This window comes from Cnephaeus nilssonii (genome assembly GCF_951640355.1).
Source record: "Cnephaeus nilssonii genome assembly, chromosome: 15".
Classification (NCBI taxonomy): domain Eukaryota; kingdom Metazoa; phylum Chordata; class Mammalia; order Chiroptera; family Vespertilionidae; genus Cnephaeus; species Cnephaeus nilssonii.
In genome coordinates, this window is record NC_137086.1 from 60315832 (window position 1) to 60341908 (window position 26077).

General features: G+C 54.2%; 1 protein-coding gene across 1 annotated transcript; it reads right to left on the reverse strand.

Moving 5' to 3' along the window:
• Nucleotides 1-664: 664 nt before the first annotated feature.
• On the reverse strand, nt 665-22830 carry MAL (mal, T cell differentiation protein (MAL blood group)). Its single transcript, XM_079792455.1, has 4 exons — nt 22513-22830; nt 3970-4137; nt 2930-3055; nt 665-1230 (listed from the first exon to the last, which is right to left on the reverse strand). Exons 1-4 carry the CDS (start codon nt 22603-22605, stop codon nt 1156-1158), a joined length of 462 nt encoding a protein of 153 aa, XP_079648581.1. The 5' UTR covers nt 22606-22830; the 3' UTR covers nt 665-1155.
• Nucleotides 22831-26077: the final 3247 nt, after the last annotated feature.

Sequence of the window (26077 nt, forward strand, 5' to 3'; positions counted from 1 at the left end):
ACCCGCAGCAGGCGCTCACCATTGTTACACTCCACTCCGGAGTCTGTCCTCTTTCTCTCCTGTGAAGTGGCCCAAGGAAATCCTAGAACAGTTTGCTATCCATGCCCCTAACTGGAGCAGAATCAGCGCACACGCCCCAGTGTTTCTGATCAGCTGCCCAGAGCATGAGAAGCGCTTTCTGCACCTCGTTTTCTGTGGCTTAAAGTTCCATGAGCATCATGGTGCAAGCTCACTGGCAGTTCTGTTAAAAAAGTGAGACTTCCCTCAATCATTTGATTGTAAATATTGTTAAACACCTGACAAACTTCCTCTCATTTCTTAGTTTAGGGAAAAGCCCCAATCAAACCTTTTCTCCTGCCTGGCTCGGTTGGTTGGAGCGTGGACCCATACACAAAAAGGTAGGGAAAAGAAGGGGACCCTCAGGCTGGTACTTGGGGAATGTCCAGGGAGGATGAAGCCATCCTAGCACATGCCCTGGTAGCTGGGGCGGGTGGATGCCCAGTGCCAGGCTCTGAGATCACTGCAGTGGCCAAGCACACAGCTGCCACCTGAACTGCCATCTGACGCTGCCTCGAGAGTCACTCTGAGCCCAGGAGGCCTCAGAAAGAAAGCGGACGTGATGGCATTCCTGATACAAAAACACCCACTAAAGCACTGAACGTAAAGGCACTTTATGGAGTTTCTCGAAGGTTTATCATCTTCCACCGTGGACATTGCGAATATTTGTTGGGCAAGTTTCATCCCTGGTGACGGATAGAATCTCCATGAAGACTTAGAAGCATGCCTCGAAATGGGTGCTGCGAGAGCCCCCGGGAAAATTCCGAGAGTTCGCGAGATCCGTCCAGTGTCAGCAGGGGCCTTTGTTCCAGGGTCTCTCTGATCACAGCTCCCACTTCCCACCCCCAGGATGCCCTCCACCCCACCCCCACAAAAAACAGGAAATGACCCAAGAAAGACAGACCTCATTGGAGGTTAAAGGTAGCTGGCCCCCAACTCCAACACGAGGTCTGCGGGACAGTAAACAGAAGCAGTGTTGGGCTTTTTGGGTTTGTTTTCTCCATCACGGAGAGCATGCCTGCATTCTACAGAGTTATGCTGGAAGGCGGGCTTGTCAGTTAGCACATCTGGGTGTTAAGCTAAAGTTCTTCCTCCGCTTTACGAAGACTTCCATCGGATTAAAGAAAACACGGCGTGGGCCACGTACAGCAGAGTGGCTACGTATGAAAACACCTGAAACCAAGACAAATGACCATTAGTGGGCAGGCTGGGGACAGGGCACGGCGTGGGCTGTGCACCGGGCGGGCTGCTCACGCTGTCCAGGGCGACAGACCTGCCCTGTGTGGCCAGCCACTGCTTCCCACCACTCATGTGGCACTTCCCTGCTGAGCCCAGATGCGGCCCCAGAATGCTTTTGGCACAGAGCTCCAGCTGGCCAGCCCATCCACTGGGCTTGGCGTGCAAGGTCAGCTATCTACCTTCTCGCCCGATCATGTGGGTGCCACCCATCTAGAAACAGGGCCTCAACTACTCTCCATGAAAAACTTCCCTCCTCCACACTAGTGGACCAGAGCCCACCAACTGTGGCCCCAGCAGCCTCTGCTGAGAAATATGAACATGTGGGTTTGTTGGCTCTGGTGAAGGTCTTTTTTTTTTTTTTTTTTTTTAAATATATTTTATTGATTTTGTACAGAGAGGAAGGGAGAGGGACAGAGAGTTAGAATCATCGATGAGAGAGAAACATCAATCAGCTGCCTCCTGCACACCCCCCACTGGGGATGTGCCCGCAACCCAGGCACATGCCCCTGACCGGAATTGAACCTAGGACCCTTCAGTCCGCAGGCCGATGCTCTATCCACTGAGCCAAACCGGTTTCGGCTCTGGTGAAGGTCTTGATAATGCCTGGACAACCTCAGACCCCAGCAGGATTTTATTCTACGACTCTTAATGTCACAGGCCTGGGTGAGGGGCAGGGATCCAGAGGAGGGATTTTGAGCTTTTGCACCAAAGGGGGTGCTTAATGAGAAAGCTGCTGGAAGACCCAGCCAGCCACTCTGGCGCTGGGAATAAAGGCCTGGAAATGTGGCTATTGGTCGCTTGATGGCTGTCACACCCCTGACTTTCCCACTGGGCACCCTTTACTCCTATCACCCCACTATGGTGGCTGGCCTCCCTAAAGGCTGCCGGCCCTCAAGTCAACTATCTGCACCTGGTCTTGTGACCTTGCGCTCAGGGTCAAGAGTTTCCAAGCCAGGCACAGCATTTAGGGTGGCCACGCTTCCGTGACTTTGGAAAATGCCCATAAACAGCGGCGGCACCGTGCTGCTCTGTCCCCTACTCCACACATGGGCGAACCCTTCAGTCTGGTTGGCCAGAGGCGATGAGTAAGCCGAGTTACTTAATAACAAACATAAAACTCATCCGGGGACTCCCAAGTCCCCTGTCTGGAAGGAGCAGTCATACATGCTGCGCAGCCCCGGCAGGGGGCAGTTCCCCGTCTGGGCAATTCCAGACCCATGAGAACCCTCCGCAGAAACTCCTCAGAAATTCCCATGGGAACAGGAAACAAGTTCTCGGCTCTCGGGGCCCTGGTTCTCCCCGGTGACCTGGCGTGATAATAATGCCTACATCCTAGGCTGCTGGGATGGTCGAATGAGCGTGTTCCCCGGGAGCTCCCAGGCCGGGCCCTGGGCTGGCATGTCTCTCCCACCTGCCCTCGGCGAAGGCCAGGCACACACCCCTGGGCCAGCTCGGCCTGGGCAGCGCAACACTGACTGATGGCGAGGTGAGCCTGGGCCATTACGTCCCTTCTCGGGGCTTTGCTTCTTCAGAAAGGAGGGGAAGGTTTAGTTCATTCAAAAGTTAGTGAACTAAAACAATAGAAAGGGGCCTGGGTGGGGGGAATTGGGAAGGCGGAGGCTGGCGGACTCACCACAGCAGAGATGTTCTCGTGGTACTGCCTGTAGGTGAAGCCCTCGTACATCTGGATGGTGGCCAGCGCTTCCAGGACCGAGGCGCTCAGGTAAAACAGGGCGGCGGTGCAGTGGTAGGCTGCGTCCTGCAGGTCAGAGAGATGGGGCCCGGCGTGGATGTGAGGGCAGCGGTGGTTCAGCAGGGCCAGTCCATGTCCCTGTCCTCACCTGGCCTGGCTTCAGTCCCCCTAATCCTCCCATCACCACCCCGCCAGTGCCCTCCTCACAAACTGCTAATCAGCGCTTCCCAGCAGAGATTTTTCTCACTGGTTTGGGGTCAGAGCAAGGGCTTCGATGAAGAAGGGATGCTGTTTTCCCTTGAGGTGGGACCAAGAAAGGCGGGGGCAGCAAGAGCAGCTCGGCATTTATTTAATAGGTGGAAATGGCTCTGGACCTGAGCAGTTCCCAGTCCCAGGTAGGATGTGGCCATGGTGGCCAGCGCAGGGCGAGAGGCCCAGCCAAATCCGCACCCCCTTCAGGGCAGGTAGTGGCAGGTGTCTCACGTTTTACCCTCTTCATGGACCTCGAGGCAGAATTTATGCGGATAGAGACCACAGGTCATCTCCCGGCCCCTCCAAGTCCCTCTCTGGCAACCCTGCTTTAGGAGGCGTAACTGGGAGCTGGGCAATAAGCATGGCCTCCCATTGGGCAGCCAAGGCCAACGCCAAGGGCAGGGTGGAAGCCGGCCCTCCTGGAGGAAGGAGAAGCCACGGGGACCTGGCAGGAGCCAGCAGTGAGGGCAGGGGTGGGCTGCTGGGTTTCCATGAAGACCGTCGTGCAAGAGAAAGCAGGGTAGGCTCAGCGGGAGTCAGGCAGGGACCGTCAGCCTCTTCCTGACCTCCCGGCGGCAGGGAGCCCTGGATGCCTGGACAGCTTGAACTTGGAACATGGGAGGGGCACATCTACAGGGCAGCCTCGCCCAGCACGGGAAAAGCCAGCCTCCCGGGAAGAGGGTCCAACACTGCCCCCCACCCCCTCAGACATCCAAGCTGGGACTCACCAGGGTGACCCAGGAAGCCTCCCCTCCGTGGGCACCGATTATGTACAGGACGAGCAGGGTAGTGGTGGCCACGAAGCAGAACACAGACACGAACATCACCCATCCCTGGACCAGTGGCATGGGCACCAGTGACGAGGCGATCAGAATCCACACCAGGCCCCCGAAGACCTGCAGAGGGAGCGCGGGAGGGAGGGGTGAGCATGGGGCCGGGAAGGGGCAGGAAACGGAAGGGAGGCAGAGAACATGCGGACACTGTCCTCACTGGGAAGACTCTCTCATCCCCTCTGGGCTCGGGTCACCCATCCCCGTCTCTCCAATCCCCTGCCTGATTGCCTTTTCCATTTTAAAAATGCAATTGAGATTTTCAATTTGACAAATGCTTATATCACATTTATATACCAGGCACTGCCCTGAAAAAGTTAACTCAGGCCCTGGCCGGTGCGGCTCGGTTGGTAGAAGTGTTGCTCAGTACACTGAATGGTTGGAGGTTTGATTTCCAGTCAGGGCACATAGGTTTCAGGTTTGATCCTTGGCCCTGGTTGGGGAGCATGCATGAGGCAACCAATCGATGTTTCTCTCTCTCCCCTTCTGTCTAAAAAAAAAAAAAAAATCAATGAAAATGTCCTCAGGTGAGGATTAAAATATGTATAATCTTAGTTAATCCTTATCACAACCCTATAAGTGAGGTACTGACCCATCTGTCAGAAATGGAGGTACATAGAAGTTAGGTAATGTATTGTCTAGTTTATCATTAGAAGGGTTGTTCTTTATTCTGAGTTTATATCCTTCCTAGTATTCTGATATTAAAATATCCTTTCCTTTATGAAATGGTAGTGACCAGCAAAATAAACTAGTCACCCTATGTCATTAGCATTTTTTTTTGAAATTTGACCCCTGAGATCCCCAAGTCCAGGAAGTGCGCTGACACCTGGAGTCCAGTGGAGTGGAGAGGGCCCAGGTCAGCCCAGTCACCCCAGGTGGCCCAGGACAGGCCTGGAAGAAACACTGCGCATTGTTACCCACAAGACACCCCCGTGATGTCCACAGAGTCAGTGAGCCCCATGCTTTCAAAGAGGAGCTTGAGGACAGACATGGTGCTCAGTGACGCCCCTCCAGGCCACCGTTCCACGTTGCGAGGACGTGCTCACATGAACCCCTGCTGGGATTTTCTTCCCTCTCCTCGTCCCCCTTCATCCCAGTGAAATCAGCTCAGCCTCACCCACCGTCCCACCCCGTCAAGGACTGTACTTGGAGCTGGAGATAGGTGGACGTGGCTTTGCAGTCAAAGGTTCCCAGGTACTGGGATGCGTGGCACTGGTTTCCTAAACGTCTGTTCCCAGCCCTATGTGCCCTGTGGTTCTGAACGCACGCAGTACCTGCTCCCACTGTTGGGTAAGAGAGCCCACGGTCCTCATGTGAGTTCTCGGCCACTTGGCTGAGAAACATCAGGAGAGAATCACATTTGATGGAAAAGTCAGAGCATTTATCCAAACCAGGCTGGGCCTAATGCATCAGATATGGGCCTCTCTGCCCAGAAAGCCTTCTTACTGATGCATCTGAGCTGCCTGAGGCCTGTGACAGAGCCAGTAGGACACACTTTACACCTTACAATAATGAGCAAAATCAATTAACTACAAACCCTTGGGCAGCCATAGAACAAGATGTGTGTGCAGATTCCACCCATGGTGGCCTTTAGGATCAAGCAGATCACTCGGTCTTTTCCATAATGGGCACTGACAAAGGGACGTGAGCGTGCTGACAGGCAGGCAGGACGTGGATTTAGGAGGCAAGAGAGTGTGGCATGGAGAATGGGGAGGAGGGGTGTCCGTGCCTGGCTGGTTGGCAGAGGCAAGGGTCTAGGACACTCCTCTCCTGAGCATCCCCTGCTGGTCTCCTGGTGACGATGCAAGGGGGACCAGATCTGTGTAAGTCAGTTCCCCAGGCACATGCTGTAGGGAGCCTGCACTTCTCTTTGGCAGCACTGAGCCCCAAACAGGTTATTCCATTAGTTACAAAATGGCACTTTGCCAGACCAGGTGATGGAGAGGATGCGGTCCCTTGCTCACAGCTAACTCCTGGGTGTGGGACACCTGTCTAGCCATGCATCAGTGTCTGAGGTAGGGAACTGGCCTCAGGGTCCTGTTAGATGGGTGTGGCTTAACTAGAGCCACGTGTGAGTCAATCCCAAAAGAAGAGCTTGGGGTGCCCATGGAGGGGGTGCACTCGTGATGGGACCTGTGTGGGGCCCGTGGAGGGGGTGCACTCATGATGGAACCTGTGTGGTTGGAGGAGTTTTTGTGGTCTGCAGACATGCCATTGGGGGACGCTGAATGCCACAAGAGGAAAATGGTTCTCTTTTTCATTCTCTGGTGTTTCTAAGGCAGAGAGAGGGGCTCAGCGGGGAGCCAGGCATCTGGAGCTCCCCTAGAATATTGGCTCCAAGGACGGGTGGGCAGAGGGGAACTGAATAACAACACTTTTTAATTTTTTAGCTCAGTGATATAGTTATTTTGGGGAAAAATTAACTGTAAAATACATTAACACACAGGTAGCACCTGGAAATGGCAAAATCTGAGGAGGTGGCTCATAGACCCTGGCCTGCAGACCATTTAACTTTCATCTGGACTCTTCGCCAGGTTACCGGGCTAGAACCAAGGGCCAGAAAAAGAAGGTGAATTCTGAGTGAAGTCGCTGCACTGAGGGGTCCTGACCATGCTCTCGCTGGATGTGACCGTAACTCTGGTGTCCAGCTCCTGGCACTAGTGGCAGAGGGAAGCTGCAAGGTGAATCCGGACCTCCTGATCAGCTTCAGGTGTGGTTTTACCTCATGAAGACTATGCTCCAGCTCTGTAGAAAAACAGACACTTATCTCTCTCTCTCTCTCTCTCTTTCTCTCTCTCTCTCTCTCTCTCTCTCTCTCTCTCTCTCTCTCTCTCTCTCTCTCCTTCCTGTCTATGGTAAGAACCCATCCCACCTCTGGGTATAGTCTACCTTGCAAAGGTCCTTCAGAAAATTATGCTGACTTTCTTTTCATGGCTTATCTATAACAGTAGGTTTCATAGTGAGATGGTGGGGAGAAATTCTTTTAAATGAGATGTAATTCACATGCCATATAATTCACCCATGTCACATGTACAATTCGACAGTTTTTCCTATATCCACAGAGCTGTGCAAGCATCATACCCGTCCACTTAGGATAATTTTATCACCTCAGAAGAGAAACCCTGTGCCTTTAGCTATTGCTCGCTTCCACCCCTCCCATCCCTACATGACAACTCACCAGCTCTGTCTCTATAGACGCCCCTGTTCTCAACTTCCATGTGAGTGTAATCATATAACACGTGGCTTTTGTGATTGGCTTTTTTCATTTAGCAGAATGTCTTTCAAGGTGAGAAATTCTCTCTCAGGGAAACTTTTACAAAATACCTTTCTCAAAACACACCCACGGCCCGTTCTGACCCCCACCATTTGAGGGACACCGAGTAAATGTGTCTCATCTCGTTGGGGCCTCCAAACTGGGAAGAGCTGGGGTCTCACTGGTTCTTGGGGAAGTTCTTATAAGACAGATGCCACCAGGCCCACCAGGCCCAGAAACATGTTTTAAGTTACACATCACAAGAAGGGACTGTCCTCAGCACAGATGACATGGTTAACCCCACGGCTTTTGCTCCCAGGACTTCTGCCCTCACAGCCCTGCCCAGGAGGTGCCCAGGGGAGAAAGGCAAGGCAGCTGCTTTGGGAGGGAGCCATGGGGCTACCTGGGAGGGCTGCTGAGGTGGGAGCAGAGCAGCCCTGGACACAGGGGGCTGAGCTGTGGAGAGACCCTAATCCCGGCTAGACATGTGTGAGCAGGGCCCTGGGCACAGACGCCATGTTGTGAGAATCCCAGGGCAGGGTTGTAGGAAGCTGTGACCGCTCTGCTCCCTGGCACAGGTGAGGTCCCCGTGTCGCCTGCGGGGAGCAGCATTTGCATGTGAGCCCTGAGAGGGCACCACCAAACCGATGACAGAGGCTGTGGCAAGAGATCCAGCCACATGGCCTCAGCTTTCTGGTCTGTAAATGACAAGTTGCCGCTGTCGCCCCACATTGCACTGGTGCAAACTGGCTGGAACTACAGACGTGAGCATGGAGCTTCCGGCACCGTGCTCAGCACCACCCAGCACCGGGGGTAAGACATGCACGCCCGGGAGGCCCGCAGCCCAGTGGAGATGGACACAGAGGCCACCAGTCTCACGGCGCGATGATGACCAGGCCCGGTGGGCTGGGGCAGGGCCCCAACCAAACCTTGAAGGGAGAGGTGGACTGGTTGGTTACCTAGGCCAAAGGCTCAAGAAGTAGCTTTTTTGGGGGAGGAGAAAGGATGTGCCAGCTCAGCGGATGCTGAGGCAGCAGTGAGGGTATTAGAAGGCCGGGAAGCTGTTCATGAAGTGAGGGGCAAGGAGTGGCAGGACACAGAGCTCGAGGGAGGGGGAGCTTCGAGATAGAACTGACTGGCAAAAGTGCAGGCCTCCCAGGCCCGCATGGCAGAGCCGGAATTCTGCGTGAATCATGGGACCAAGCCAGAACCTGCCCACTCCGCCCAGCAAGTGTGCAGAGAGCAAACAGAGCGGGGACTGCACCCACACCCAGCAGATAAGGCACCCTGGGCAGGGAGCAGTCACTCTGTCCCAGCCACAGGACCCCACTGGCCAAATATTTGTCAAGAGCAAGGGGGTAGGTGAGGGTTCAAGTACTTCCCTTCATGAAGAACACGCTCACTGGCCCCAGCTTCTAGGAAGCAAATGCTCAGAGGCCATCACCCACCGCCCCTGCCTGCAGGTCACCATCGACCTTGACAGGGATGGCCCTGGGTGGTCTCAGACAAACGCCTCTAAGTCCTTGGGCTGAACTCTCTCTCTGAGACCCAGCTCTCCAAGCTGGAATGGCAGGTGGGACCTGGGCTAACGCTGTATGGTTCTCAGCTCTACTGCTCATTCCAATCACTCGCAACACCTTGGAAAAGCACCAGTGTCCAGGGTCTGATGCTACTGGACAGAAGCAGTTACAGGACAAGCCGCAGACATCAGCCTCCTGTCAAAGGCCTTGGAAGGTGTTTCCCTAACAGCCCGTGGAGGATGCTCTGGAAACTCCTGTCAGACGGAAGGAGGGCTCCCATCTCCAATGCCCAGCTGGCAACCCAGTGACACCAGCCATACACTGCTCCAGCGCCTGGCCGGGTTCTTTTCCTTTCCTGGGTGCAGTTTCCTTTCCTCCCCTCTCCTCTCCGTAAGCCTCATCCCTGTCTTACCTTGAACGTGAGCTCATCCTCAGGTGTCCTCCAGACGCAGGGATACAGCCTCAGCGTCTACAAATGGGGGCTGAGCTGGTGATCGGGGCCCCTAACTACCCTAGTGTTTCAGGCCGGTTTGGATGCTGAGCCTGGCTGAGGTTTTCTGAGAACCAAAGATCATGTACAAAACTAAACAAAATTCTGCCCTAGCTGGTTAAGCTCAGTGGATAGAGCGCCGGCCTATGGGTCCTGGGTTTGATTCCAGTCAAGGGCACATGCCGGGTTGCGGGCTCGATCCCCAGCAGGGGGTGTACAGGAGGCAGCCAATCAATGATTCTCTCTCATCATTGATATTTCTATCTCTCTCTCCCTCTCCCTTCCTTGCTGAAATTAATACAAATATATTTTTAAAAATTAGACAAAATTCCCAAAGACCTAAAGAGTTCATGTTCATATCTGTGGTTGGCCTGATCAAATGCTTTTTGTAAAACAAAAAATATCCTTAGGAGACAGTCTGGGGGTGTAAACTCCGAGAAGGTTTTTCTTTTCTATTTGGATTAACCCTTGGGAGGCAGGCGAGGGTTGTTCAGGGTGTAGACCAAGCATGTCAAACTGGCGGCCCACGGGCTGCATGCTGCCCACAATGAATATTTTTGAGGCCCAGCCAATATAACGCTATGTAAGAAATGTTTTAATAAAAATTTTGTAACTTAATTTTTACAATACCGTTGTGCAGAATTATTAATAGTGAACTACAATGCTAGCTAATGACTGATTACTATAATCCTGCTGCATTCATTTCCCTTATGCGCCTTACACAAAGGCTCACCATTTCTCTCCACAAATACTAGCAGCGAATATTTTAGCAGCCGATTGCTGCGTCATTAGTCTTGGACTGCCTTGTTTGGTGTGTGCAACAGGGAATATTTTGCTTTCGGAGAACAAGAAAAATAGATTTATTTGCGTTATGCTTATTAATTTGTGTAGTTATTCATTACCTGGTAAGTTAATGTTCAAGAAAAAATATTAATTTTTATTAAAATGTCCTATTATTTGATGTTAACAATGACTCATTTATTTCAGCCCTTTGCATTCACCATGTCTCTATCGAAATAAACCTACGTTTCTATGAAAATTGAAGCTTTTGATTTTTGTGGCCCACATAAACTTAAAACTTGTTTATTTGGCCCGTGTTAGCCTTTGAGTTTGACATGCTTGGGGTAGACTTTAGAAGAAGAATCTGAATTCCAGCTCTGCCACTTACTAGCTGGGTAGCCTGTTGCCCCTGGGCAAGTTACTTAATATCTCTGTTCCCTATTCAAAAGGTCACTGCAGTGAAATGGAGCAGTGTATCGGCTGGTGGCCATCTGGGCATTGGAGATGGGAGCCCTCCTTCCATCTGATGGGAGTTTCCAGAGCATCCTCCACGGGCTGTTAGGGAAACACCTTCCCAGGCCTTTGACGGGAGGCTGATGTCTGCGGCTTGTCCTGTAACTGCTTCTGTCCAGTAGCATCAGACCCTGGACATTGGTGCTTTTCCAAGGTGTCTCGAGTGATTGGAATGAGGAGTAGAGCTGAGAACCATACAGCGTTAGCCCAGGTCCCACCTGGCATTCCAGCTTGGGGAGCTGGGTCTCAGAGAGAGAATTCAGCCCAAGGACTTAGAGACGTTTGTCTGAGACCACCCGGCGCCATCCCTGTCCATGGGGCTGGAGTGAAATGGGATTATACCCGCAGAACACCTGGCACAGATTATACCCACAGAACACCTGGCACAGATTATACCCACAGAACACCTGGCACAGATTATACCCGCAGAACACCTGGCACAGATGAGTACACCACATGCTGCCGTCACAACTGTCATGTGATGAGGTCACAGCCTGTAACCTGGTGAAAATCCCAGGAGGTCTAGGACTGCACAAGTATCCACTCCAGACCTTGTAGGGACCCAGAATTTAAAAACACCTTCAAAAGCATCCAAAAGAGGAGAACCTATGATTTCTCAGAAATCAGAAGTGGAGAAAAATGTGTCTGCCTCTGCAAAAACACACAAAGGACATCCAAGTATGAGCAGTGCTTCCTTTAAACAATGAGCCTCGGTTGCAAAGGGAGAAAGGAATCTTCGGCGCATTCTTGAGATTTGCAAGGCGGTGCCCTTGCCTGCGCAGTGCCGAAGGGGCTCGCCGTCCACAATGGCCCAGTGTGTCCGCCTCGGGACTCGGACAACTGAGCTTAGTGCAGAGGAATTGCTCAGATTCTCTGGATATTTTCCCGGGGCTCCGCTGCACTCTGTCAGGGTCTCCACCAGCAGACACTCTTCCAATAACACGTATGTCAGGACGTGAACCCAAGAGGCTCCCCGCCCTGGGCTTTCACATGCACACCTGGTGGTGCGGCCCTCGGCTCTGAGCACCTGGGGTCACGACGGTGCATGTGAACAGAAGGTGGTGCCCTGGCCTCTTGAGAGGTAAGGACACTGGCCACAGCCCTTGGTCACCCAGAGCTAGGTTGTCCTGTCGCTTTGCTCAGGTCCCCAGGAAGGAAAAGAAAAGATGGCCACAGCACAGGTGGTGCGCCCCCACAGCATGAGCACCAAGCTTGTCGGTGCTTCCCCAGGCCACCAAGGACAGCAGCTCCAACCCGTGTTGCTGGAAACATCTGCCCTCACTGAACTATGAGCAGCCAGGGGTAGCTGCACCCTCGGGAGGGGAGAGGGTGGGTGACTTGGCCAGGACAGCACATACGCACCAGGAGGCAGGAGAACGCACAGAGAGGGGGTCAGGGGGAAAGACCCAGCATCCCAAACCCTGAGGCCTCCCCCAGGGTCCCCTGGCTCTTCCCTTTGGAAGGTGGATCTGAGAGGGAGGCTGGGGGACCCTCCTGTTCTGAAGGGCGGGATGGCAGGAATCAGACACAGAGGGGCTCTGTCGGCTTCTCTGGTCCTTGCATGAGCCCCACCTCCCTGTGGAGAAACTCAGTGCAGAGGAATTGCTCAAATTCCCTGGATATTGTAGGGACCTAGAATTGAAAAGCACCTTCAAAAAGAGGTCGAAAGAGACCTTCCCTCACTTGCTCACTCACGCACCCACTCGTTCATCCATTTGTTCACTTGTGCATCTAACAGACGCCACGAGTGACCAGGAGGACGGTCAGCACTGCGGCAGATGCACCCCGGGGACAGACTCACCCACAGACACACTACTACACAGAGCCCCCTCTCCTGTCCTGTCCCCTCCCTTCCAGCCTCGCCACCAGCCACTGGTGCAGCTCTGGCTCCACCAAGGGCAGAGTCCCGGTGAAAGTATTGGGGCCCCAGTGCGGGTGACCAGCTAAACACCTTTGCCTAGGACAGGGATGGAGCCCAGATTTGGGCACAGGATCCCCTCCTCTGACCACATGGGGAGGTGGCTGGGGCAGGTCAGAGGATTTTGTGGGGGACTCCCTCCCCCACTGCCAACTGAAAAGGCACTTACTAGGCATCTGACCGCTGAGGCTCTCCCAAGGTGTACGCTGCGGTGGTGCTGAGTTTACCTAAAGCAGTTGCTCTGCCCTCCTGGCTCCCTCATTAGCAGGATCCTTCCTCTCAGAGGGACCCATCATGCCATCATCCCCAAAGGGGTCTTTGATTGTATCCCTTTATCTAAATTGAAGGCAAGACCAGGACTGGGGGGGGGGGTGGATTCTGTTTGTGCAGAGGGGGGTAGAGACTTGGGATTTAAAGAAATGGGGGTGAGTGCACATGCACAGGTGATATTAGCAGGGTGAGTGTGGCGGGAGGAGGCCCCTGCTCAGGCCTGTTACCCCACTGCCTCCAGGGGCAGGAGCGTCTTCTGTCCCACGTGTCCACCACACCTCCGCGCCAGGGCAGCCACCAGGTCCCAAGTGAACGAGCACTCCTCTCAGATCCACAAAGCTGGGGGCTCTCCTCAGGCATGTCCTCAGGTGGATGGAAAATTTTACCTACCACGCCTGTAACCCACTGGCTTTACTCAGCAGCATAAACAGAAACAGGAGGTTCCATGGAAAATACGGGTAAGCCACCTGTGAAAGACAGAATCCACCTCGGACACGCTAGACCAGGTGGGCGTGGCTTCCGTGCAACAAAAACAAAAGGCAGTAATGGGAGTCACCGAATCGTCAGCAAAACCAACCAAACAGGCGTGTGCCTGCGAACTGCCCATACAGTGCCCCAAGCCTCTCTCGAGGGTCCCAGGGGTCTCCTGGGGATGGGTGGCGATTGTCAGTTTCATCATCTGTCTGCCTGGGTCAAGGACTCACCCTGTGATGCATAACCACTAGCCAGGTGGGAGCTGAGACGCCAGCCCCGTCCCTCCGGTGCACGCTGAGAACAACTGTTGCACAGCCCACGGTCTGTGAAGAACATGGGAAACTCGGGGTCCAGGGAGGAGACAGACCACAGCAGGGTATGCAGTACGAGTGCTGAGTGCTAGGAAGGGGTGCACTCAGGGGCGGCTTCCAGGGGGAGGTGTTGGGGAAGCCTGGCCTGAAGGGAGAAGGACTCAGCCCCACCACGTCACTTGCACCAAAGGAGCGCTTCGGAGGGAGACCAGTGAGGACTACGGGCTGATTCTGAAAAGCATCCTAAGACCCAAAGCTGGTGGTTCCCTCCCTGCCAGGCCCCTCAGTCCAAGTGTGCCTGGCTAGCAGCACGCAGTGCAGGGCAGGATGGAGGCTGGGGGAGTGGGGAGCGCTCTCATGCCAGAGCCTGCCCTCCTCTGAACCGACGGCTTCCGGCTTCCAGACGGTGAGGCACTGGCACCAACGATGACAAAAATCATTTTTGAAAGGTTTAATCCTGGGCCGCTGGTAACTGGTCCTTTGCCTTCGGACAGATACAACCATTTTCATCACACTCAGAATTCACGCTCTCCCACCGCCCTGGCACCAGGCTGGCAGGAGAGGGGCTCAGGGAGTGGCCCACCCCCAGGCAGAGGCAGGGCAGGGCAGCCGAGGCCCGCCTCCCCCTTGCCACCCCATCTGCCTGGCCAGGGGCAGCTCCAGGCTGAGGAGCCCCTGCGAAGGCCCCACAGAGGGTGGTGTCTGCAGTGTGAGGTGACTCTGGTACAAGTCAAGTGTGGCCCCCAGAGCCCCCCACACTCCCAAATCTCACTCACCTCTGCCTCGCACACCCTGCTCTAGAAGGGCATCCAAGGCAAAATGGGTGCAGGCTTGGCCTCTCGGCCCCCATCTGCCCTGATTGGCCAGCTGATCTAGAGCAGGTGTGAGTTTTTAGTGAACTGATAATAACTGACTCTAACAGCTACTGCGCAGTCAGTTCTGTGTCATGTTATTGTGAGAGCTTTGCGTGTTACACTCGCTGACTTCTCACAGCGGCCTAGAGGCAGGCGCTATTACATCCCCACTTCACTGCTCAGAAGGCTGGTCTCCGTACCCTTGGCAGTTCCCCAAGGTGACCCACAGGCGGTCCACCCGAAATCCCCCGTGAGAACAGTAACACGGGGGCGGGGGGGGGGGGGCGCGGAGAGCAGATGAGCCCTTTAGCCTGCGTCCTGCTCCCACCACCCGGGGTCCAGGCGAGAAGACTGCAGAGGTGGCCCGAGGAGGATTCCCTTCCCACTACACTGCTCAATAGCCTCTGTTCTTCCAGAGGAAAAGAATAGCAAGGTTTGTGTTTAAGGTCAAAAACAAGCAGAAGAGCAGAACGCCAGGGCATCAGCCCTCTTCTGCAGGCACAGGTTGCAGTCCTCATCCCGGGCCCATCAACATGACCCTTGTCACGAACGGTACCCCACCCCACTAACAGGTGTGGGGGTGCCACTTATCTTCTGTTCTCCATTTGCTCCTTTTCTGGAGCGCCCCCCATCAAGCCTGCACCCTTGGCACTCCAGGGGCCTCCAAAGTTGGAGCCAGAGTTTCTGGGTCCTCCTCACTCCTCCTCCTCTTCCCCAGGCCTCCCCTCCCGCCCACCTGCACTCTAACAGGAACGGCCTGGGGTGGAATTTCAGGTCAGCCGCCCTGGGCTTCCCCTTCCCCCTGCTGTGTGCATCAACCTGTGATGCTGGCTACAAGGCCTTTCTTTTAGTTCCCACATATTTTTCTCAGGCCCTAGGGCTTTGGTCATTAAAGTGATTCTACACAGGGGCTGTTTTGCCCCAAGGTGGGCAGAACAGGAGCTATGAGTGAAGTAGGAGTGGTAGAGAGCCCGGCTAAGGGTGGCAGAGAATTCATGCCTGGACATCACCCTGGTGCCCAGCAGGAGCTACCAGGAGCCAAGTCCTTCCTTCCCCCTGAATGCAGAAGGTCAGGCCCTGCTGCAGAGAAAACCAGGTCCTACTCAGGGCTCCCAGGAACAGTCTGAAACCAGCAGGGGTGTGCCTACACTTCCCTGCAGCTTCAGTGCCTCTGAGACCAAGGGTGGCACTCACCTCCTGTCCTCACATCCATCCGCACCAGAAGAGAACACCCGCTGGGATAACTTATCAGTGCCCGCCCAGGTGGCCGTTGGTCCAAAGCCCTACTGAGAGGAAACCCCCATCCCCCACTGGGACCCTGGGCTGCCTGTGTCCATTTGAGTCAGCTCCCAGCCTCCATCCAGGTCTGGACAAGCTGGCCCCCTCCAGCCTGAGCCAGGCCCCAGATGGCTCAATCCCCGCCCCCAGCCCTTCCCTCAAAGAATGCATCTGTAGCTCAGAGCAAAGCAAAGCCATTCCTAAGACAGTGCACCCTGTACTCCTCAGCCCTCCTCGGCAGCAGGCATGGTGTAGGGCAAATAGCCTTTGTCCCCGGCCTGCCCTGCCCCTGCAATGGCATCTGGTACCCTCCCTCCCTCCTGAGAGCACTACAGGCATGGGCAGGCATTGCCCCGTCTGCGCCAAGGTGAGCAACTTATGGAAAGCTGAAGGGCACCCTTTTCCAGTGCAGCTTGGCTGTGTGACATGTGCAAGACCATCCCCAAGCTCAGCCCCATCACCACACCTAGCAGCTTCCAGAGAACAGCTCAGAGTCACTGACTCCGGATCAAAGCAGGCCTCTGGTTCTTGAAAAACTGGAAAAGTCACTTTTCAACTGGAGGACAAATCCCTTAGAGACCTCTACCTGGAATTCTTCCCTCCCTTTAGAGAAGAGGAAAGGAGAAACCCTGGGCAGTGCCCTTACCCCCCTCTAAGCAGCTAGGAGAGGGGCCGCAGCACAAGATAGGGACAAGGCCAGGAGTCCATGGACACAGCCATGCTCAGTCACTGGCCTGCACTGGCCTGCAGGGCAGTCCCCACACTCCTGTGACCGACCGCAGGAGAGGCCCCTGGCTGGGGCAGCAGGAACATTTCCCTGGGAGCAGAGAAGGTGCCTGCTCTGAACCCAGGATAACCTCAGGGCACCTGGCTCCCTGCCCCAGCCTCTCACTCATTACTGCCCCTTCTATTCATTCTCTCCACCCAAGATTAACTGAATTTATTTAATAAGCAAAGACAGAAAGAAAAGGCTGTGAGACGATGCCCAAGCGGCAGAATGACTGGCGTGAGAGGTGAAGGCAAGGGGGTGTCACTAGCCAGCATCACAGTGAGTTTGAGTCGGTCATAGGAGGAGATGCTGCCATGACCTTGTACACACACATTAAAGGCATCACAGGTCATCGTGACAAGAACAGACCATCACACAAAGTTTAACACATTCACATGAACACAGAGAAGAATTAGATAGAACTTATTTCTCATGGTACCTAACATATATTCAAACAAAGATGGTACCGCACAAAATGTATTACCTACCCCAGTAGGCTATACTTCCTGGAAGATCAAAACCATTTCTCATTCATGCCAACCTCCACCGTGACGTGCAGAGTGCCAGCAGCTCTCCCATCTCCTGTCAGCCCTCTGTAAATCTCATTCTCTGTTGATTAAATTCTTGCTCAACTGCTGCTGTGCACATAAAAATTTGGCATTAATTTCTTCCAACTCTGCTACCCATTGCTGAAGAGAAACTTCAGGCTGAGAAGCCGGCCTACTGTGTGCGCCATGGCCAGGCAGTGGGAGAACGGGGATGGCCGAGTGGCATCCCGGATTCCCCCGTGTCCCTACTATTCTGTTCCTGCCTAAAAACATTGAGGGTGAGCTGGCCTACAGATGACCATGGGGTCTGTGCAGCCCTTATCAAATGCAGGTTCTTAAAATTTTTTTTTAAAATTAATTTCTAGAGTGAGAGGAAGGGAGAAGGAGAGAGAAAAATATATGACTGTGAGAGCATAACCTAGATTGGCTGCTTCCTGCACCCACCCCTCCGGGATTGAGCCGAAACCCAGGCATGTGCCCTGACCAGGAATCCAATCAGCAGTCCTTCAGTACTCGGGCTGACGCTCTAACCATTGATCACACCAGCCAGGACTCAGATGCAGATTCTTGGACCTGCCCTGGACCTAGTGTTTCAAAACCTCCAGTGTGTTTTTGGCAAGCAGGCCCAGGGGTTGTGAGCTCTCCAGTGGCTCTGAGCTGTCCCTTCATTCTCAGGGTGGGAGAAGGGAGCCAGGCATTGCCCAGGGCTGCCCGGGGTGGGGTGGGGCAGGGCCACCTAGTCATGGTCCCTTGTGCTGTAGGCAAAAGTGCATCGTGGGCATCCGAGGAAATGCAGAAACCTGGATGTGATTTTCTGTCTCTGCAGGAAGTGCCACCCTGGAGACCAAGTTATGGGGCAGCCGCCTCGTCTCTCTGGGCTTCAGTTTCCTTTCAGGTCCACAAAACTGGGTTTCTGTGACTTTGTATCCCTCCTCTGCTAGGAGTTCAGATGCTGCCTGCTCAGTGCAGCCAGAATGTGGACCAACCTCCAGAAAACGGCTGTATCACTGTGCCCCCCAGAAGCCCAGTGCCCACTCCTGGCAGGTGGAGATCTAGGGCAGGTCCCGAAACTTGCCTGGTCACAATCAAATAGTAAGAGGTCCCTAGTCATGTTGAGTCAATAAACAGTGTCAATTTAGTAACTAGTATGTCCAGTTCACTGTAAACCAATCCCAGATGCCCCCTCCCCCCGCTAAGCCCCCACCCAAGTGCACCCTACAAAGCACTGCCTCTCACCACCTTCAAGGAGGGGAATGCTGCCAGAGAGGTGGGTGGTGCCCTAGCACACTCTCGTCAAAGAAATGCTCTCATGCTTTCCATGGCTCCACCTCACATAGGCTGGGAGGAGGCTGAGAGTTAGTAATTTCATACCCCATTTTCAGGCACTTCCTTTTCACAGATTGGAAGTGTGTATGTGTGTGTGTGTTGGTGAGGTGTCTCTCAGGGCACCTTGTGAGAGGCTTCCCCTTAGGGCTCTGGCTGAGACTAAAAGCATCCCATGTGAGCATCCTGTTCTGTGAATGGTGGCTTGAGTGTCATAAGCCCGTGACTTATAGGAGGAGAAGGAAACCGAGACTGTGGATCCCATAGGAAAAGGCCCCCATGGTGGTGGTGGTGGTGGGGGGGAGGAGGAGGAGACAGGACAGAAGCAGAGCCCTGGGGTGAGTTGTTGGGAATGGGGAGACAATGAACATTTCATCTGGGTCCATAGGGGGTACACTTGTGCTCCACTGCCTGCAAAGTAGCACGGCCTGTGTGGCTCTGGGGGTGCTCACTTCCTGTGAGGACCCTGCAGGGGTCAGAGGTCAGAAGCTCTGGGGTAGGGGTGCTGCACCAGGGGAAGGCTGCCAGGCCCCACCCTGAGTCGCCTCCTTTCCCAGCTCCTGTGGCAGTTTTCCTACCTTGGGAGGGGAGTGAGCTCCACCCTGGTGACTCCTGGAGGCCAAAGTTTGATATCTGCACCTCCCAGGCTACTGGGAGGTCAAGCATGGGAACATGAAGAGTGAATAATCAGCAACTCGCTGAACTACAGATTTAAAAAAATAAGCACTTCACACCCATTGGATGAGCAAAAAATTACGTCTGATGCTACCAAGTGTGGCAAGGATGAGAAACAATGGTGACTTTCATAGGCTGCTAGTGAGATTCAGGAAGGTCCAGATTTAACCTGAAGCTTATAGGATTTGGGGACCTTCTTTTAAAAGAATACAAAATGGGGCAGGATTTTGGAAGGGGCTGAGAAAGTGGGGGTCCTAAGTTTCATTAAGCTTCTGCAGCCTCCCAGTAAGTCTGCTTCTGGGGTGTGTACATCACAACAAACCAGTGTGCACATGTATAACCCTCAGCGCTGCATGGAAAGCACGCTACAGAAAGACATGTACATTGTGTGAGACTGTTTTCATCCCGTGAAGACAGGGAAGGCAGGGCATGTACAGCTCAGCACATTTAGCCTGAGGCGGTCCTGAGGATGCAGGACCAGGGTAGTTCAGATTTGACCAAGTTCAATGATAATGACCTGGGTGCCTATGAACGTTTTATATATATACTTTCCTGTAATATTTGAAATTAAAAACAAATCGAAGTGACATTCAAACAACATAAAATTAACCATTTAAAACTGACCAATTCAATGACATTTAATATATTCGCCATGTTGTGCAACCACCATCTCCATTGAATTCCCAAACATTTCCATCACCCCAAGAGGAACCCGTACCCATTACGCAGTACCCATTATGCTGCAACCCCCTTTCCACTTCCTCTCAGCCCCTGGCAACCACCAGTTTGTGTTGTCTTTCTATGGATATTTTATATAAACAGAACCAACAATAGGTGACCTCTACTCAGCACAGTTTTTCAACTTTGCAGTATGTATTAGTGCTGGATTCCTCTCTATGGCTGAAAAAAATATGCCATTGTATGGATAATCACAACCTGTTCATTGATGGACCTCGGGCTGTTTCTAGCTGTTGGTTATTGTGGATGGTATTGTGATGAACACGTCTGACCATGTATCTAGTCAGGTCCCTGGGTATGGAATTGCTGGGTCATATGGTCTTTTTTTTTTGAGGACCCACCAGTTTCGCATAGCAGATGAACCTTTTTCCATTCCCACCATTAATGCATGAGAATTCCATTTTTCCACAGCCCGGCCAGCACTTCTCACTCTCCATTTTTTAAAATGTCATCCTAATTTAGTGTGCAGTGGCACCTCACTGTGGTCTTTGATGTTGTTTCCCTGAATGACAACATTATGTGCTTACTGGCCATGTGCCAGGTGCGTATCTTCCTTGGAGAAATGTCTGCTCAAGTCCTTTGCCCATGTTTTAATTGGGTTGCTTATCTTTTTGTTGTTGACTTGTAAGAGTCCGTAATTTAAAAACACCTCCCGGGGTGGCAGCACCGCCTAGGCCCTTCAATCCTACTTTCCCTGCACATGGAGACACAGGCAGCTCCGCATTTACAACCCTGCAGGGGCGAACTCGCAGGGCTGTGTTGCCTTCTTTCTGCTCTCCCGCCCCCTCTGAGCCCACCCCCAACCTAGAGAGGAAGAGAGAGAAGACAACCTGCATCCAGGGCCTCTCAGGAAAACAGTGGAGGGAGCAGGGCTGAGGTGGAAGAGAAAAAACAGCTTATAAGACAGGTGAGAAGGAAGTGTTCTGGCAGGGAGAATTATTTCTTCTAGAAGCCCCCACCGTCGCAGGTCACCACCTGGAGGAGTACGTTTCCACTAACCCCTGGCTCTGGTTCTATTTCCCACACCCCTGTTCTCTCCTTCACTTGGTGGGGTGGCGGTGGGGATCCTCCTGTCCCCTCCTTTGAAGATGGCTCTGTGGGCTGTTCCTACCTCCGGGAAGGTGGTGAAGACCACGAGGGTACTGGGCAGGGGCATTCCTTCCCCCAAGCTGCCGCACCAAGAGGAAACAGAGGGCACGGGAAGGCCAGACCCTAACCTGCCACCGCCTGCTGCCACCTGAGCCAGCCCTTGTGAAGGCAGGAGGAGGGCCCTCCAGAATCCTCCACATGGAGCCCAGCTAACACTCTCTCATGGTTCTTGTTATAACGCCCCCCAGACAGCTACACAGAGTGAGCCGCCCATTGAGCAATGTAGAGACACTAGGGAGAGCTCTCGTTGTTTAAAAATGTCTCTGCCCCACCACACCCCGCCATCATCAGCCATCTTCTCTTTCGGTCCCCTGCCTTCGTAAGAACAGTCCAGTAGCCTCTACAGGAAGTGCCTGCCATTCCTCAGGAGCACTGCAGGCGCGTTTTCATCAGGAACCCAGCCTCAGGCAAGCGCAGGGGAATGAGCCTTTTGGGGAATGAGTGTACCAGTGGCACAGCCCCTCCCCACTCTGCCGGGCACATCTGGCGGGGTTGGGCTTAGTGATGTCCCCCTAGGGCTTCTTCTAGGGGTCATTCCCTTGACTCTGGCTAGCCCCAGGATTTGAAGTCCCCCCTGGATATACCCAGGTTTGGGATCAATTCAACTCTCCTGAGTTCAGTGATCCAGTGCCACGAGGCAACCTGGGGCCCCTAAGTCCTCCCCTCAAACCCTCCATGGATGGCAGAACCTGCTTCCTTTGGGGCTCACCTTTCTGCCTCCATCAGGCAGTAAGAAAATGGGGTCCCATTTTTTAACAGTCAGGTTTGGCCATTTTCTTTCCCTACCAGCTCTCCAGGCAGCCACCTCTGAGGTGGGGGACAGGAAAGGAGTCTCCATGACTTTCACGTCCAAATCCACAAAATAAACACAGCTCGCCCCCTTCCAGGTAGGAGCGGCGGCCCCTGGAGAGCACCTTCCCTGCCTGCAGCCACCGCGGAGCTGTGCTCCAGGGCAAGGAGAGACCACGGCGCAGGTGCAGAGGCCTTGGCAGCTCAAGGTCAGCCCAGCCGCGGGATCGCTCTGCCTGCACCCCCCTCCCCCCCTCCCCCGCCACCCAACACACACACACACACACACACACACACACACACACACACACACACACTCACACACACTCTCTCTCACACACACACACACACACACACACACACACACACACACACACGACAAAATCACTGGTGGAGCAAACCACAGCCTGTTTTGCTCCTTCTACGACACCAGCCTCATCTCCAAGCCTGTGCTGGTGAACTCAGGCTTCCTTTGCAGACTTTAACCAACAAATCCTAACCCTGGAAAAAGCTAGGCACCTCCAGGTGGACATCGCTTTCCAAGAGGGCTTCTGCCGCGTGGCCCTTGCGAAGCTTTGGGACGGGCGCGCAACCAAGGGACCTGGCCCGCTTCTAACCTCTGACCCGGGTTGACCACTTGGATTTCCCTCTTAAGTCTGTGTTTCCTATTGTCGTTGGCCTAGAAAGGGCCAAAGGACTGAAAGGGTAGAGGGGTCAGGGGACGGGAGACCCTCCTCACCCTGGGCAGCTTGCGAATCACTCCCCAGCGCAGGTGCGCGAGCCACTTACAAACTCGAGGATGAAGAGCAGGTCAGGGAAGGTGGTGAAGACCGCGAGGCCGCTGGGCAGGGAGCTGCCCCCCGACGCCGCTGCGGGGGCCATGCCGGCGGGCTGCGTCGGCCTCGGGATGGGACGCGCGGCTCTGCTCCTCGATGACCGCTGGGTGGCTCGGTGGAGGCCAATGACGGGGTCCTCGCGCCCGCGGATTAAGAACGGGGGCGCTGGGCCGAGGAGGGAGGAGCCCAGGCCGCTGCCCGCCCCGCCCGCCCCGCCCGCCTTCCCGCTGGGCGCGCCCCAGGGGACGGGCGCGGGATGGGGAGGGGAGGTGCTGGCGTCGTCCTGACCCACTGAGAGGGCGCGCCAGAGGCGCGGGGAGCAAGGGCGGGAGCCTGGCTATTCGACACAACTCCGGTGCCACCAGGGAACAAGAATAAGCCACTTAGGTTGTGCACTCTGAGCAGGTGATCACCACGCCTTAGGAATGACAACCATCAGTCACTACCTCCCCAAACTCCTCACCCTGGCGCCCCACGACATGCCATTGCTTTAACTCTTAAGTTGGGTATCTTTCTGCGGGGTGCATTCATATGCGCGACGTCCGCGTCCCGGCTCACCACAGGGCAAGTTCCTAGTCCTGCTCCCCGGGGGTCTGCAAGAGCGGAGCCAAGACCATCTCTGGCACCCCCCCCCCCCCCCGCCCCCGCCGCCTTCTTTCTGCAGAGCTGGAACCCGTGAGCCTTCAGAGCGCTCCACTGGGAGCATTAGCTGCGAACATGGAGTGACTCTCAGCCATCCAGCCGGGAGGAGGGCTGCTGGTGCTGCTGGTGCTGGGGCAGATCTGCGCTGAACCCAAGGGGCATGGTGACACCCCTGGAGTAGAGTTATCCCCTTTGCCCAGAGGGGCCGCTGGCGCCTCCTCCTCGAGCCCTTTGACTGCCTGTTCACTGTGGCGCTTGTTTTTGTCCCACCCCCACCCCCACTACAATTTCCTTCTTAAAAAAAAAATAAATTACTGATTTTAGAGGGAGATAGATTTGTTGTCTCACCCATTCATATTCACGCTCCATTCATTGGTTGATTCCTGTAAGTGCCCTGCCCGGGACCCAACCACAACCTTGCCATTTTATCTCGGGAAAAAGCTCCACCCAGCTGAGCTCCCTCCCCCGCTAGGTTTTTATTTTTAAACTTTATTTTTTAACAAGTATCACACTGAGTGGTTGCCTGTTTATTTTAATCTAGGCACTATTACCAGGGCATTCCCCACCCCCCCATACACCTCCCTCAGGCTCCCAGCACATCTATGGCTTCACCCACAGCTAGTGGCAGGCAGGGCAGCCAGCCAGCTCCCCTCTCTCCAGTGGACCCCTCACTCTTTCCCGCTACACAGCTCTTTCCTTCCCAGTCCCTCTGAAAGAAGTAAGTTCCTTGCTCAGGAGCTATCCATTCTGACCCCTTTTGGGCAGGGACCAGGCATTTGAGATGAGAAAAATTCCACTGCACCTCTGTGAGTTTCCTTGGGGCTGCTGGTTTTGATGGCCTGAGACCCAGGGGACCATTGTGCCAGGGCCCATTGCCCCACCCCCTCCCTGTCTTGGGGGTCCTCTTCTGCCTGGCGTAGCCTACATGGGCTGTGAGATAGTCAGGGCTGGGGGTTCATATTTACAAGAAGCCCAGGACCACACCTGAGCTTCCAGCAGAATATGAAAAACCAGCCCCAGCCAATAAAAAGTCATTGCAGCATCCTCAGTCCTTCTAGCAGCATAGTGGGTATGAGTGCGGGGGTCAGTCTTGGCTGGATCTGGGGCTTCTGTCAAAATAATAACATGGCCTGCCCAGGCTGGTAGCTCAGTTGGTAGAAGTGCCATCTGTACACTAAAAGGTTTTGGGTTTGATCCTCAGTTGTTGTGGGTACGGGAGGCAACTAGTCAATGTTTCTCTCTCTCCCTTCCTCTCTCTCTAAAAATCAATAAAAACATGTCCTTGGTTGAGGAATAATAGTAATATGGCCTGGGGTGGGTTTCTACAAAGTAGAAAGTACAAGTTACACTGCTATGCCAGCTCGAGGGCTGATGAGGTCACCTCCCACTTGAGTATGGGTGGGAGGGGATGGGGCAGAGGGACCTGCTCTGAGAAAGATCCATGGCACAGGAAATGCCAGTAAATCATAGCAGATAATTTGCTTTTGAGGCCTGAGGAATGACTCCCCTTTGACCCAAAGGTAATGGGGCTCAGAAAGGTTAATAGGCTGCCCAAGGCCACAGAGCTGGTGGGGGTGGAGCTTAGCCTTGAACCTGAGTGATGCTGTGCCTGCCTCCAAAGCTATAAGCACTGAAGGCCGTGCTGAAGATGGACAATGCCAATCCAATGCCATGCTCCATGCAGACCATTGGCAGACACCCAAATCCAGCCTTAGTGGTCATCTTAAGCATGGCGCTGGGCTTGTTCTCTGAGGCATCCCTGCCTGGCCAACAGGGCTCTGACCCTGACAGGGAACAGAAGGTTAGAGGTCATCATCCTTGTTTATGGTTGGGGAAGCTGGATGAAGGCCAAGCTCACAGAGCTACTGTGAGCCAGCATTTACCCCAAGGGATTTTATTTGTTTCAGTCACTGCAGCCCTGAATCTCCATCCAAGACGTTAAGCAACGAGGGCGCCTGCTGGACAGATGCGTTAACAGCAGGCACAGCTGCCCTGGCTGTAGCACTAAGTGCCCAGCACCACCATAGGCACTTGGTCCACGTGACCCCATTTAATCCCACAGAGCCTTTCTCCTAGGTGTCACCCAGAGGGGGGAGGGGACAGGCTCAGAGTGGGGAGGGGACGTGCCAGACCACAGGGAGGGCAATAGGACCTCTTGACTCCAGAAGGCTGCCGTTCCCACCGCCTCAGTCTCTACTGCACAAAATCCACACCCTTCAAACCAGAGGTGCTGTTTGCTCCTCAGAGAGCAGTCCCTTGATGGACCAATGGGGCACCTAGACCCTGCTGTCTCCAGTGACAATGAGCCACCGTGTGTGGTCTTTTTCTTTTGTTCCCAACCTCTTTTAGGTCCGTGTTTCCTAGTGCCAGAGAGGCTAGGCACACCCCCCCCCCCCGCCCCCACCACCACCACCTGAGACGAGTCATCGCCAAGCTCTGCATGCTGGCATAGTCTGGGTGTCTCAGGGACAAGGACGGAGGTGGAGGGGCTGCAAGTCGTGGCTCCCAGGGATGAGTGAGTTCCATCTAAAAGGGACATCACATAGAGAGTCAGTAGACACCGGGGCTGGGCCTGCACTGGCACTTTCCACATCTCTGCAAATGCTGAGCAGTGAGGTCTGGGCCAGTCACTCTACATCAAGGTTGGGGGAGGAAGAGGCCCCCATTTATGAGCCCCTGTTGGGAGCACTGAAGATGCAGCCCTGGTAGAGGCCCCTGTCCTCAGTCCCCATCGGTACCAGCTCAGTGAGAGCCAGGCAACAGGGATAGCATGGGAGCAGGGTGCATGCGATCCCTGCATCTTTGAAGCTTATCATTTGTTGTTGGAGGCAGGGATCAGCCATACATTCACATAATAAATGTGTGATGAGGTTTGA